At 50.4% G+C, this 13,649-nt stretch overlaps 1 protein-coding gene across 9 annotated transcripts in view; it reads left to right on the forward strand.

Moving 5' to 3' along the window:
- SGPP2 (sphingosine-1-phosphate phosphatase 2) overlaps positions 1-8,606 on the forward strand; it is a 111,838-nt gene extending 103,232 nt beyond the window's left edge. For all 9 annotated transcript variants that reach the window (XM_027049518.2, XM_027049533.2, XM_027049527.2 and 6 more), the window contains one exon: positions 4,756-8,606. In XM_027049518.2, coding sequence (XP_026905319.1) covers positions 4,756-5,307 — 552 coding nt within the window. In that variant the 3' untranslated portion in view covers positions 5,308-8,606. The remainder of the gene's footprint in view (positions 1-4,755) is intronic.
- Positions 8,607-13,649: the final 5,043 nt, after the last annotated feature.

Here is a 13,649-nt window from a genome sequence, read left to right on the forward strand (position 1 = left end):
GCTCCTGACGTCTGTATTGTAATAGTCTTCCTCAGGGATTCCAAAGTGTTCATGTTCCACAAGAACAATGGGGAACATTTGCTATTGAAACAGCCATCAGGGGGCGCCTGGGTGGCTCAGTCGGTTAAGCGGCCGACTTCGGCTCAGGTCACGATCTCGCGGTCCGTGAGTTCGAGCCCCGCGTCGGGCTCTGGGCTGACGGCTCAGAGCCTGGAGCCTGCTTCCGATTCTGTGTCTCCCTTTCTCTCTGCCCCTCCCCTGTTCATGCTCTGTCTCTCTCTGTCTCAAAAATAAATAAACGTTTAAAAAAAATTAAAAAAAAAAAAAGAAACAGCCATCAGGAAGGCGGTCGGGAGAGTGGGAGGCAGGAGGTGACGTGAAGGTTTGACCTCGGGGTGGTGACAGCCGGAGCAGGGATTTGTGCCAGGGGGAGGACTCCGCGGAACACAGCAATGGGAGCTTATGGGCAGCGAAGGGAGGGAGCGCTCAGTGTGGCCAGCAGGACCCTGAGCTTCTGGGGCCAGGGAGACTGGGGCGAATTTCCCCGAACACCCACAAGATCACTCCAAACCTCCGACGCCCTGCACACCTGTGTATGTCCCCGCCCCGAACAGAAATACCCCCACAAAATATTTTTGGTGTTTCAGAGGGAGTCTCCCCGGGGCTCTCCAACCAGTCTGAGCCCCCCTAGCGCCTCCTTGGGGTCAGACAGTATGGTGTCCCTTGCTCCCCGCCTAGGTCAGCAGGTTGGTCCTGCCTCCTTGCCTTCTAGGCTCAGCAGCTCGCAGGTACCGGCGGTCACTGCCCCGTAGCTCGTCTAGGAGATGCTGTGGCTGCTGAGTCCTGCCCCACCAGGCCCCTCCCCTGCTGGTCTGCCTGTCATCAGCGTCTCTTCAGCTGCCCCTCCAGGCTCCACAGGTCTACACCCAAGATGGATCCAAGGGCCATAGTGAATGAGGCGGGCCCTCTGCCTTCGTCCTGCCAGGTGGTCTCACCAAGGGCACTGTGGCCAACAGGTACGAGGAGGAGGAATGGGTTCTTCCCATTGGAGCGCCCTCTGCCAGAGGGACCTCAAAACAGCCTTCTTCAGCTCTGCGTTTTATACACTGAGGCAAAAGGACTCTCTTCATTCTCTCCGACTCCTTCAGAACACAGATGGGACTTTGGTGGGGCTGGCCGGGACATCATTTGAGTGGTAGAATCTTCTCTCCCCACTGAGAGTAAAGGCTTGTTTGGGGTGTTTGAGTTCATTGGACCTGGGTCTCCTCCTTCCCTCAGAACTGTGTGTTCCTTTAAGACTCGCAGACCAGATGCTCTCAGTCCTAAGGTGACATCTTAGCAGGCCATCCCCCCCCCCAACGCCCCGCCACCGTTTTCCACGTACGCCCAAATCCCCATGGAGGACACAGCTGGGCTCACCTGGGATCCCCACTCCACCTGGGAATTGAAAGGCAGATCCTGTTTGGAAGAGGAGACGCTGAATTATTTCACTTGAATTTTTTTAAGGAGGCAGCACGTTTACATGATAATAAAATTCAGAAGGCACACGAGGGTGTCCTATGAAAAGTCTCCTTGCCCACCGTGTCCCCCGCCATTTAAGTGGACCTGTTTGCGTATTCCGGGAAGAACTTAGCTGTATATTCTCCCATCTTTTTAAAAATGAAAATGGCAGCATGTTAGGCACACTGGCCTGCCCTGTGCTTTTAAAAATTCCACGTCAGAGGGGCTCCTGGGTGGCTCAGCCCGTCAAGCGTCTGCTTCTAGATTTCGGCTCAGGTCGTGATCTCAAGATTCGTGAGTTCGAGCCCCACATCGGGCTCTGTGCTGACGGTGCGGAGCCTGCTTGGGATTCTTTTTCTCTCCCCTTCTCTCCACCCCGCCCCGGCTCAAGCTCACGCTCTCTCTCAAAATAAATAAATAAATAAACAAACAAACTAACAAACTTAAAAAAAAGTTCCATGTCAGAATCTCCTCACCCATTTCATAGAGACAGAGTATTCCATTGTGTGGCTCGACCGTGGTTCGATCTAACCGGTCCCTATAGGTGGAACTTGGCATTTTTCCAGCCTCCTGTTACCACCAACACTACCACACTGGACAACCTGAAAATACACACCTCTTTGCAGCTCGAGGCAGGTGGATCCCTATGGCCAAGTCCCAGAATGAGACTGCGGGCCGGAGAGGTGAAATTCAAACTTTCTTCCCCCACGAGGGTTGTGCCATTTTGCACTCCTACAGTCGCACGGACAGGAGTCCCCTTTCCTTTCTACTGCTTCCTCAGCAGAATGTTTTCGAACTTCTGGCTTTTGTTGCAGCTGGTAGGTGAGGGGAGCATTCCCAGCACGGGTTGGGTGGGGGTGGGGGGAGGAGGGAGGGACAAGCCGGGAACCTGTAGGAGTCCAGACGCTGCTTTCCACACAGCCACAGACGCCCCACTGTGTTATTTAGTGAAAGCAAGGGGGGGGGGGCGGGGGGGGCGGGGAACCCACCACCACCACCACCACCACCACCACCACCACCACCACCACCACCACCTCCTTTTAATTTTTGGCTTGAAATGTGATTTGCAGTAACAGTAAAGTTGCCTTTGTTTTGGGTATGTGGCTCTACGGATTTTAACGCCTGTACAGATTGGGGCTGGCCAGGCACACGAAACGGAACGGTTTCTTTATCCCCCCAAACACCCTCCCCCCACCCCTCAACCCTGGCAGCCGCTGATCTGTTCTCTGTCACTAGGGTTGTATCTTTTAGAGGATGTCACATAAATAGAACCATGCGGCATGTGACCCTTGGAGAGCGGCTTTTCCCAATCCGAATTCCCTGGAGATTTGCTTCCAAGCTGTTGCACGCATCAGGAGTGTGTTACTTTTTATCGGGCGGAAGCATCCTGGCCAATGAGTGTAGCACGCGTTCACCCAGTGAATGGCTTTGAGGTTGTTTGCAGTTTTGGCGGGGGGGGGGGGGGGGGGGGGGGGAGGATTATAAATAGAACCACTATAAACATTCACGTAGTGACTGTTAGGTGAACATAAGTTTTAATTTCTTCTCCGCCCAGTTTAATTTCCACGTACTCATAGGTTCAGGTATGTTTTTGTGTGCTTAAGAGGTGCTGTTTCCTTTTCTATAAACTCATTTCCTTTGCTCCTGTCTCTTTTTGCTTGTTGGTCGTTTCTATTTTAGCCCATTGGTGTGCGGGGCTGTCCATCTGGGTGAAAATGTCCAGCATTGGGCCAAGAGAAGCAGGACTCACGTTGGAGAGAGACCCCTGAAACCCCAGATCTGAGATCCCCACGGAGAGGCTGGAGGGGGGAAGTTATGTGTGTGTTATACTCCCCGAGGGAGGAGACACACAAGGCTGGAAGACGGAGTCTGGAAATGCCCGTGTCTCGGATGCGGAAGGAGGAAGATGTGGAGAAAAGAGACTTCTTGGGGGTCGCAGGAGAGCCAGCGTGATGCAGGGTAACATTCAGAAAAGCTGAACATTAACGAGCCACTGAATAAACACAGGGTACCGCCTTCAGAAGAAGAAAGAACGTCTCTTCCCGAGAACGCGAAGTCAAAATGAATCTTAGACAGCGGCAGGCCACACGCCCCGTACATAGACAGGGTTGACTCTAGGTGATGGAAACAAGGATCTTTAGTTCTTCTGCTTTTCGGCAGCTTTCAGATTTCCGATAGTGCCTCTGTAGTACTTTCTGGTGCCTTCCAGATTTTCCGATGCCTCGGGAAAAATTTTGAGTTTTCAACTGTAAACTTCCAAAAAAAAAAAAAAAATCCTTGTGAAACGTTGTCGCAAAACCTCGGCAAGTTCTTCACTCTCTGAGTTGATGTGTGTCTCTGTTAATTCCAGTAAGACTTCGCCTTCTGGTGAATTTCACAATGAGAACACGAAGGGAAGGAGACAATGGGTGACATTGAGGGGTTAAAGTATTTAACATTTTTTTTTTATGTTTTTATTTCACTTTTGAGAGAAAGAGAGAGAGAGAGAGGCATGAGCAGAGTCGAACTCACAGAAGGCAAGATTGTGACCTGAGCTGAAGTTGGACGCATGATCGACTGAGCCACCCAGGCGCCCCTTAAAGTATTTTAAATAAGCATTTAAGGAGGGAAGGAAAGGAGGGACTGAGAGAGGGGGAAAAAAATAATAAGGGGAAAGAGAGGAACAGAAGAAAGGAAGAAGACCACAGTCTAATATGTCCCAAAAGGAAGGATTGGTTAAGAGCAGCATGGAACGTCCACTGGCTGAGGTTGTCTGCACGCTGTTGGAAATTCCGTCTCAGAAGATGGAGCGCGTCCAAAATCTCTTCTCAAACCACCCCCCGTAAATGTACCTTAGAGGTGACAAAGGGCAGCTTGCTGTGTGCAGGGGCCTCCCCAGCACCTAACTTCCTCCTCCAGCCGCAGCCCCAGCCCCAGGCTGCCAGGAAAGGAGGACGCCCCCCCCCCCCCCCGTGAGGTTTAAGGCAATACTTGTGATAGAATATTAAATGCAAAAAGTGGTCCGGGCTGTTCATTAAGAAAACACGTAGCATCTTTTCCAAAGGACAGAAAAACTGGCAGATACGTAACGTGAATAGCGCCGTGGTGTTTCCTGTGGTCAAATTTGCACAACTTCCCATTTTTTACAGCAGTGTAAGGGAAAGCAATGTGCAAATTGTCCTTTCGGCGTCAGAGGGACCCGATTGGACTCGAGGGACACCTGTCCACAGGGAAGCACTCGCTGGCTTACACCCTTCTTTTCTCTCCTCCCCACAGGATGTGCTGGGTGGCATCCTGGTCACCGCGGTCCTCATTGTCCTCACCTACCCCGCCTGGACCCTTATCGATCGCCTGGACTCGGCCAGCCCCCTCTTCCCCGTCTGTGTCATCGTGGTGCCGTTCTTCCTGTGTTACAACTACCCCGTGTCCGACTGCTACAGCCCAACCCGAGCGGACACCACAACCATCCTGGCCGCGGGGGCGGGCGTGACCTTAGGGTTCTGGATCAACCACTTCTTCCAGCTCGTGTCGGCGCCCGGCGAGTCCCTCCCTGTCATTCAGAACATCCCGCCGCTCACCACCGACATGGTAGTTTTGGGTCTGACCAAATTCGTCGTGGGAATCGTGCTGATCCTTCTGGTCCGCCAGCTCGTACAGAATCTCTCGCTGCAAGTGCTATACTCGTGGTTCAAGGTGGTCACCAGGAACAAGGAGGCCAGGCGGAGACTAGAGATCGAAGTGCCTTACAAGTTCGTCACCTACACATCTGTGGGCATCTGCGCCACAACCTTTGTGCCAATGCTGCACAGGTTTTTGGGATTGCTCTGAACCTCAAATGGTTGGGAAGTAGCCCACTGGGCAGGAGAGCCAAAACAGGAGAGTAGTTGGGTGGGCAAGTTTCGAGCATACGTTTTTCTTAAAAAAAAAAAAAAAAAAATCCCGAGTCCCATGTTTCTTTTGCTGATGTCTGAGATAAATATCGCTGCTGCAGGTGAAGCCAGGCTAAACCCATGGTCCATTCTTTAAGGGTCCCCCCACCCCAGGGACCCTGGACCTAGTCGTGGGCTGGCAGGAATCGTGGCCTGGCTTGGGAGATCCGAAAGAGACAGGCGTGATCGGAGAGGCTGGAGGTCAGGCGTCTCTCTTCAGTTATGACCTTGCCCATCACTGAGTCTCGGGTCCAAACTTGGTTGGTCCAGAGAAGGGGTGTCACCGTGTAGGACCGCAGTCCTGGGACAGGGTGACTTTGCTGTTGTGATCACGCTAGACTGTGCCCGCTTGGGTGGCAAGGGCGCTGCGGACCTCCCCGTGGAGCGATAAAGAGGCGGGGGCAACGCTGGGAGATGGTGGGCGAGAGCCTGTGTTCCTCCTGAGTCCCGCTCTCTGTGGGTGCACGTATTCAAAGAGCATCGCTCCTCCTCGTCCGTGCGTTTTGCAGAATTCCAGGTAGCATTTCTACACTCTTCGGATCCAGGAAACCTGGATCCCACCTCACTTCATCCAGGCTTCTCAGAGTGTCCCGCTCTCTCCTGCTTCCCAGGGACTTGGGACCAGCACTCTGCCCATCTGTAGGTGGTTTTTTTTTTTTTTTTTTGGCTTCCTTACCAACTGGTGAGGCCCTGTCAGCTGCCTGTGAAAGTGGATCACTAGAACAGATGAACTTAATCCCTCCTGGGGCCTGACAAGGGGGGACTGGGCCTTCGGGGCCTCCGGGGACATCACTCCTCCATTTCTCATCTACTTTGTGTAAACCTATTTTCTCACCTACTAAGTAGAATCGGGGCTCCCTCCATCTTCCCACCTCTTGTCTCTCGGCAGTTTTTAAGGGTAGTTAAGGCAGGAACAGGGTCGGCCTCTCTTGGGAAAACAACATGACCGAACACAACACACCCTTTAAGCCTGTGCGTGTCCTCATTAGACTTAGGCGGGGATCTTATGCAAACACCAGCAGCTTCTCTGCAGGCTTCTCTTCGGTTCTTAAGAATTAGGAATAAGCAGGGGTGCCTGGTGGCTCAGTCGGTTAAGCGTCCGACTTCGGCTCAGGTCACGATCTCGCGGTTCGTGAGTTCGAGCCCCACGTCGGGCTCTGTGCTCACAGCCTGGAGCCTGCCTCGGATTCTGTGTCTCCCTCCCTCCCTCCCTGCCCCTTCCCCAGCTCACACCCTGTCTCTCTCTGTCTCAAAAAGGAAATCAACGTTAAAAAAAATTTTTTTTAAAGAATAAGGAACAAGCATCCACAATTTCCTGAAAAGTTAGCGTAGATGCATAGCTGAGGAAATATCTTTCTCACTATGGTACCCAAACCACTGAAATCAATGACTTGTGATCCCAACATGCCATCTCCATACACATTCTTTGGGGAACAGTTAGCCTGCCTTGAACGTTAGGCTCTTAACCTCTGCCCCCAGTGCGAAAACCTCAAGCCCCATTTGTCCCGATTGCAAACATCTCCCCTGGCCTTTCTGTTGGGATGACCTTTGCTGTCTGGCTTAGCGCTCCTGTCTATTAAGAAGGACTTTTTTTTAGGAAAACGTTTGGCTTCTCCTTGAAATTCTGACATTTTCCATAGTTAGAAGGCTGGGTTCGAAATGACCTGCCGTTTGTTCTTACAGCAAACTCTGACCAGTATTCGTGGTACCATGATGGGGGGGAAATGGGAAAGAAAAGGGGGGCCCCAACTTACGGGCCAGCCCCACCAGTGCAGTGGAGGAGGCAAGTCCCTGCAGCCCTGGATAATACTTATGCCAAATGATTTTAGTTGATTGTTCTGGAGCCAGTCAGCAAAAGGATCAGGTCTTTCCACTTGTATCTTTTGAAAGGAGAGGCCATAATGGTTGTCGCGGCAGTGGGTGCTGCCACTTCACTCAAGTGTGTACGTGTAATTTTTCATGCTGTCCTTTTAAGTCCCGACAATAGGACAGCAATCCGCCGTATTAATGCATTTGAGGCTGTATTTACACAATTGGACTGAGGATGAATATGGTGGCTGTAGCCCATTAAATAATGACCCAAGGGCTTGTCATGGTTGGTCACTTTTTGAAGTATCTTGTTTTGCAGCTGGAGAATAAAAAGTATGCTGGGGCGCCTGGGTGGCTCAGTCGGTTGGGCGTCCGACTTCGGCTCAGGTCATGATCTCGCAGGCTGTGAGTTCGAGCCCCACGTCGGGCTCTGTGCTGACAGCTCGGAGCCTGGAGCCTGCTTCAGATTCTGTCTCCCTCTCTCTCTGCCCCTCCCCTGCTCATGGTCTGTCTCTCTCTGTCTCTCAAAAATAAAAACATTTAATAAAAATTTTTTTTAAAAAGTATGTATATTGGTGAAGACAATTTTAGTTTTTGAGCTCTTCTGCTCTGTGGCCTGGAATCCGGCAGAAACGGATTGGAAAAGTCACTACCTGCTTCCTCCTCTTGCTGGCCTTCGTCACTCATCTGACCCCCTCCCAGGCGGCTGTCTCACACACCCCACGCGTGCCCCTTCAAAGAGCAGGCCCTATGGCTCCTTGGAGACATTTGGATTTTCTCTCTGGGGAAAGACTGCCCCCTGCTGGAATCGCCTCAGCGGTGGCCCAGAGCACCTCTCCTTCAGGCGACTTGGGGATTTGAAAGTCAAGCTCATCGTGATGTATCCAACATAGGCTTAGGACCTGTGGTCGGGCCAACCCTGCCTTTGGAAACCGTGACGCCAGAGTCCTCAGGACTCCTGGCACCTCTGGGAGGCAAGCAGAACATGTCTCCTTTCTAACCGTCCTCGGCCTGCCCCCAGCCCACTACCATTCCGGGCCGGGACCTCCAACCTGTACTGTCATCCTAAACAGCTGTCACTCCAGGCTGATTTTGCTCAGACCTGCCCCACAGCATTATGCAGAAGGAAACACAGAAGGGACCTTGAACTCAAAACCCGTGAATGGCCGTGGCCGAAATCACTCTACAACAGGCCTGATGGCCGCACTGGTAACATGGGATTTTCTAGTCCGCGTCGGCAACTTGGGCTTCTTGAGTGTAATCAAAGCATGTGGTGTTTCGGGGCCATATGCTCCGGGTTTCTATTTTGGAAGGTTTCAGATGTCTTGCTCATGTAGTGTATGTAAATTTATTCTTTTTAAAATAAAATCATTTTTGGTTTGCTTATGACTTCTTGTTACATGTTTCAAAAGCTAGGGTTGTGCTCCCTTGGAATTTTTTTTTCCTGCTAGACCTTTCAGGGTTCATTGGACCGGAGTTGAAAAGAGGTGACAAAAATAAATGGCAGGCTATAGAATTCTCTGTTGCTGTCGTAGTTCAATCATGTGCAGATGTTGGGGAGTGTCACGGCGGCTGTAGATGTGATTAGCAGGAAGTGGTAGGCGCACAAGCTCACATACCCTCCTCTGACTCCTTGATACTAAAAAGAATCTTCGGGGCGCCTGGGTGGCTCAGTCGGTTGAGAGACCAACTTCGGCTCAGGTCATGATCTCACGGTTTGTGAGTTCGAGCCCCACGTCGGGCTCTGTGCTGACAGCTCGGAGCCTGGAGCCTGCTTCGGATTCTGGGTCTCCCTCTCTCTCTCTGCCCCTCCCCCGCTCATGCTGTCTCTCTGTGTCTCTCAAAAATAAATAAACATTAAAAAAATTTTTTTTTGGAAAAGAATCTTACCATATTTGGAGACCAATGCCCCTGTGAGTTGAAAGGTAAATGCTATCGGTGCTGCTAGTTAAGGTAACTACACGGTTTTCACGAATAAGTACCCTGCAGAGCCAAATGAAGATGACCCTGTTTCATATCCACATCGTTACGATGATAGGCTGTGTCTTCACGCATCCCAAATACGCTATTTGAAATGGTGCAGAAAACTGCCACTCCTATTGCCAAGGCCAAGGCTAGGCCCCCGTTTGTACTTTCAATACGTAATACGCCCGGCACCATGGGCCTGCGGAGCCGGATGGACGTAATCCTGCCCTGTGGAGCTCTCGCAGGAGACAGGAGCCTCTGGCTCAGGGAATTGGAGGGTAGGGGCGTAGGAGCCCGAGAGGAGGGAGAGACGAGTTCCTGCTTGGGGGCTGCAGCAAGTCGAGGGGGGCTCCCGGGAGAGGCAGCACACGAGCCAGGCTTACAGAACAGATGATGTGATGGGAAGCAGATACGAGATGATACTCCATGGCGAGGGCGGAGCTTGCCAGAGACGCGTCCCCCAAACACCTGCGGCTCTCCCGAGGCGAAGCCACACCAACGCCGGGGTTGACGACCGTGTGCAGGAAGAGCGGTGGTGGCCGTGGCGGAGCAAAGGACGAGCAGAACCAAATCACGAGAACGGGAAGGAAGGGTGAGGGAGCCCCTTAGTCCATCTCCTTACTCCCATGTGGGGCCATTCCAGAGAAGATGACATCCGAGGTGGCTTCCCAGTCTCCCCCATCGTTCCTCCTTGGAACATTTGACAGGCCGCAGTGGGCACCTTCCCCTTCCGCCGTCTTGGACCTGACCTCGCCTGCACAGTTTCATGCCCATTCTCGTTCACCTTTCAAAAGAGGTGACAGTTGCGAGGGCCTCCGTCTGTGTCCCTCTTTGCTCGGTTCCCTGAACTAGGCCCGTGGAACTTGATGTAAAAGTATTTTACCTTGATCTGGCTCTTTGAGAGACCTGTAAATGTGCTCGCTCACCCTCCCTCCCTCCCTCCCTCCCTCCCTGAATCCCTGGTTGTCTAGTAAGAGGCTAACAAGAACCAAGTGGTGTAGATGTATCCAGTTTTAGAGAATAGATGTTTTCCTGAAGGCTGTCTTGATTTTTTTTAACTTGAATTTTAAGGGCACCAAGGGGTTCGCTGTTTATAAATGGCATTTTCAATCATATGGCAGTTCATTTCTGTAAACATAAGGCTCTTTAATGGATTACTTTGGAGACACCATGTGTCCACTGTTTTCTTAAAGTGGGGCACACCTGTAGTACAGACTTGCCTATTTCCAGGACGCATATGAAAAAGAAGAGTTGAATGTGGACCATGAATAGAATGTTAAATTCCTAAAACTATAGCCACATGAGACAACGGAGCTATATGAAGCCAAAAATCCTTTTTCCTTTTCCACGCCTGTCTATATGGCATGCAAAAACAAACAAGAGAAGCCAGGGCGCAGCTAGTTCCGGCTGTGACGCTTCTTTAATGCACACCCTCGACACATCTGCTGGCCTTGCTCTTTCCTGCTATGACAGCAGGGTCCCCTTGCTGGGAGCACAAGCCAGATTCTTCCCCAGTGGAGGTGTTCGGAGAATGTCAATGCCTCTGGACAAAGCTAGCCTCGAACTGCTGAGGACAGGACAGGGTGCCGGCTGGTGCTGCCTCCACGCCCTGTACCTGCGTCTGTGAGCCTAGAGACCGTGAGGCCTCCCGGGCTTCCAGGCTGCAGCGTGGGTCACGTGGGAGCCAGGTGGGCGGTGCTGTGGGAGGGGCAAAGTATGCACAGGCCACGTTAGCCATCCCAATTAGGTGCTGGTAAGAATACTTGGCTGGGAAGCTATTTTTGTGAAACTTTCATGAAGTCCATCAGTTCTGTTATTCCATAGGTATTGGTATTATTATCAGCTTATTCCTTTATCTCATAGTTTTCTTCTCTAGAAATTGAAAATCTGTACCTTCTGTGTTTCCACTTGTTCAGTCTTTCCTCTAGCATCTTAAACATATGGAGGACAGTTACAATAATATCCTATTAATTTTATCACCTATGGCACATTTGTCAGTTTCTGATTCTTTTTTTTCCCCTTCCTCATTATTGGTTAGGTTTCCCAGCTTCTTGGCTTGCCTGGTAATTTTTGGTTGGATGACAGACACTGTGAGTTTTACATTGTTGGGTGCTGGATATTTTGTATTACTATAAATATCCTTAAGCTCTGTTCTAGGATGCAGTTCATTTCTTGCAAATAGTTTATTTTGGTCTTGTTTTTAAGCTTTATTAGGCACAACTGGAGTGGCGTTTAGTCTAGAGTTGGTTTTCCCCAACTACTGAGGCAAAATCCATCTAGCCCTTCTCCGCATAACCTTTTGATTCCTGGGGTTTTCTAGCTCTGGCCTGCCCTGTGAGCTCCAGGAATGAATGGTTCAGTTCTCCGTGGATGGTTAGAGGTAGTCTCTGTAATGGGTGCTGCCCCCATGTGCACGGGCTGATCGATACTCAGCTAGAGACTCAGGGGCCTTTGCAGACAAGTTTATGTCTGGTGTCTTCCCGAAGGCATCTCACCTACAGGGTCCCTCTCTTCCCTACAGTGCAGTTTGCTCACAGGGTGCCCTTCCCTCTGGCTTACCTTGTGTCGTCCCCCCAAACGCTGTTCGGATGTTCTACCTAACACAGCTGAGAAAGGTCTACTCCCAGCCATCTCTGATTGGTCTTTTACTCTGTACGATTCCAGCGCCAGTGGGGGGGGGGGGGGGGGTTACCAGGTTTGTATCCTTTACAACTGGTATCTTGCTGGCCCTAAGCAGGTGTTTCTTTTAGAGAAATATTTTCATTCCTCAGGACAAAAAGTTGTGACTTGTGGAGTGCAGGAACTTTATTTCGCTACCAGGTTTCCTCAACATCCTCACTTTTCTGTCTTAAAGGTCAGATCTGCTTTGTATGGCTGATAAGATCTGCAACTTGGAACACCTAGCAGTTATCTCTTACAACTGCCTCCTAAAACAGGGAGAGGGGGGCTTTTCAAAATGTTTTCTATGCAGAATCACGTCATGCTCCTTAAACAGAGACAGTCAAGGCCAAACCTCAGGGATGAGTCAAAGACTTGAATGGAGGCCTTGAGCATATTCTTACCACACTGCATCGGTCCCATGAGGGAGAGGAAACATACCGGGCTTCAGCCATAGACATAACTGAATCAAACCCTTTGCTGGAGGTATTTCTCCAACCCACAGCTGAGTTACAATGTCTGTCGTCATCCTGTTTACTAGGAAGTCAGAGGAGGGTGGGAGACTGGACAAGAAAGCAGGCAGTAGTAGAAACTAAAATCGCTCTGGGTCGGCTTGGCCTTGCTTGTGGCCCAGCTGACTTCTCAAGGATTGGCTGTTTGGTTCCTGTACCTTTACCCAAGGAGGGGGATCTCCTTGCACTGAGCTGGGTCAGGGAGCTGCTCGTAGATTGTCCCAGGGCTGTACTGGTGCCTTGAGTTCTGTTATGTATGCCAGCCTCTACCTTTTTAAAAATAATATATCCAAGCTCCTTATAATAAGCCACAGCCTGGAAGATATCAGACGTGTCAAATGCTTCTGCTGTTTAAAGGGCATATTTTATTGAAGGCAGTTGTGTCCCTTTAAGGCCACCTGTCTGCTTTTGGATAAAATGGACCAAAAAAGCCAACTCAATACCCAAGCATTGGCGTTAGTGGTATTCACAGAAAGCTTCAAGCACAAATAGCAGCTAAGACTGAGACACAGGATTGTAAGCAGTGCTCTTTTCCCAATGTGACGAGCCCCTTGTTGCTGAGGGCGAGTGCCAGCTGGGCCGGCTGGGCCCTAGTTGGGCTACTCCTGTTTAAAAGGTAATAATTTAACATTCTTTACACCTGGGAATGTAACCTACTGGGATAAGATACTGTTTGGGTGTAAAAGGCACACGTAAGAACTATCTAAGTAGCCCCTCACCTCTCCGAATGTGTCTATCAAATACCAAATGTGGATGTTTGTACAGCCATTAGGCCTGGGTTTTCATGGCCTCTAAGCTAATACTGTTTTGGGGGCTGGCATATGGAGGTCCACTGATCACTGTACTTGCAGATTGGGAAACAAAGGTGAGCAGAGGAATAGAATGACGTGGGTCTACAGGTCCTGACCTAGAAAAATAAGACATGGTGAGTGAAGTGTCATATGTAAAATACTATGTAAAATAGAAATGGAAGGTTGTTGCGAATCAGTGAGTAGAGTCTGGCCCCAAAACTGTGAGCCTATGTGTGGCTGACTGTCCAAACTAAGGAAAATGTCCGGAACAGCACAAGCCAAATTATTAACAGTGGTTAGTTACTTCAGTAGGAGACTGGGGGCAGAAAGGGTAGATTAGCCTGGGAAGGTCTAGCTTTGTACGATTTTCTATAGTTGACATTTTTAACTTTGTTTTTCCGTGTTTTTTATAAAACTCAAAAACTCCAACATTTTGGGTAAGTAGCTGACACAAAACACCAAGTGATCTAGGGAATCCAAGTCGCTCATTGTCCCAAACCCATTTG

This window comes from Acinonyx jubatus, chromosome C1 (genome assembly GCF_027475565.1).
Source record: "Acinonyx jubatus isolate Ajub_Pintada_27869175 chromosome C1, VMU_Ajub_asm_v1.0, whole genome shotgun sequence".
In the NCBI taxonomy this organism is placed as follows: domain Eukaryota; kingdom Metazoa; phylum Chordata; class Mammalia; order Carnivora; family Felidae; genus Acinonyx; species Acinonyx jubatus.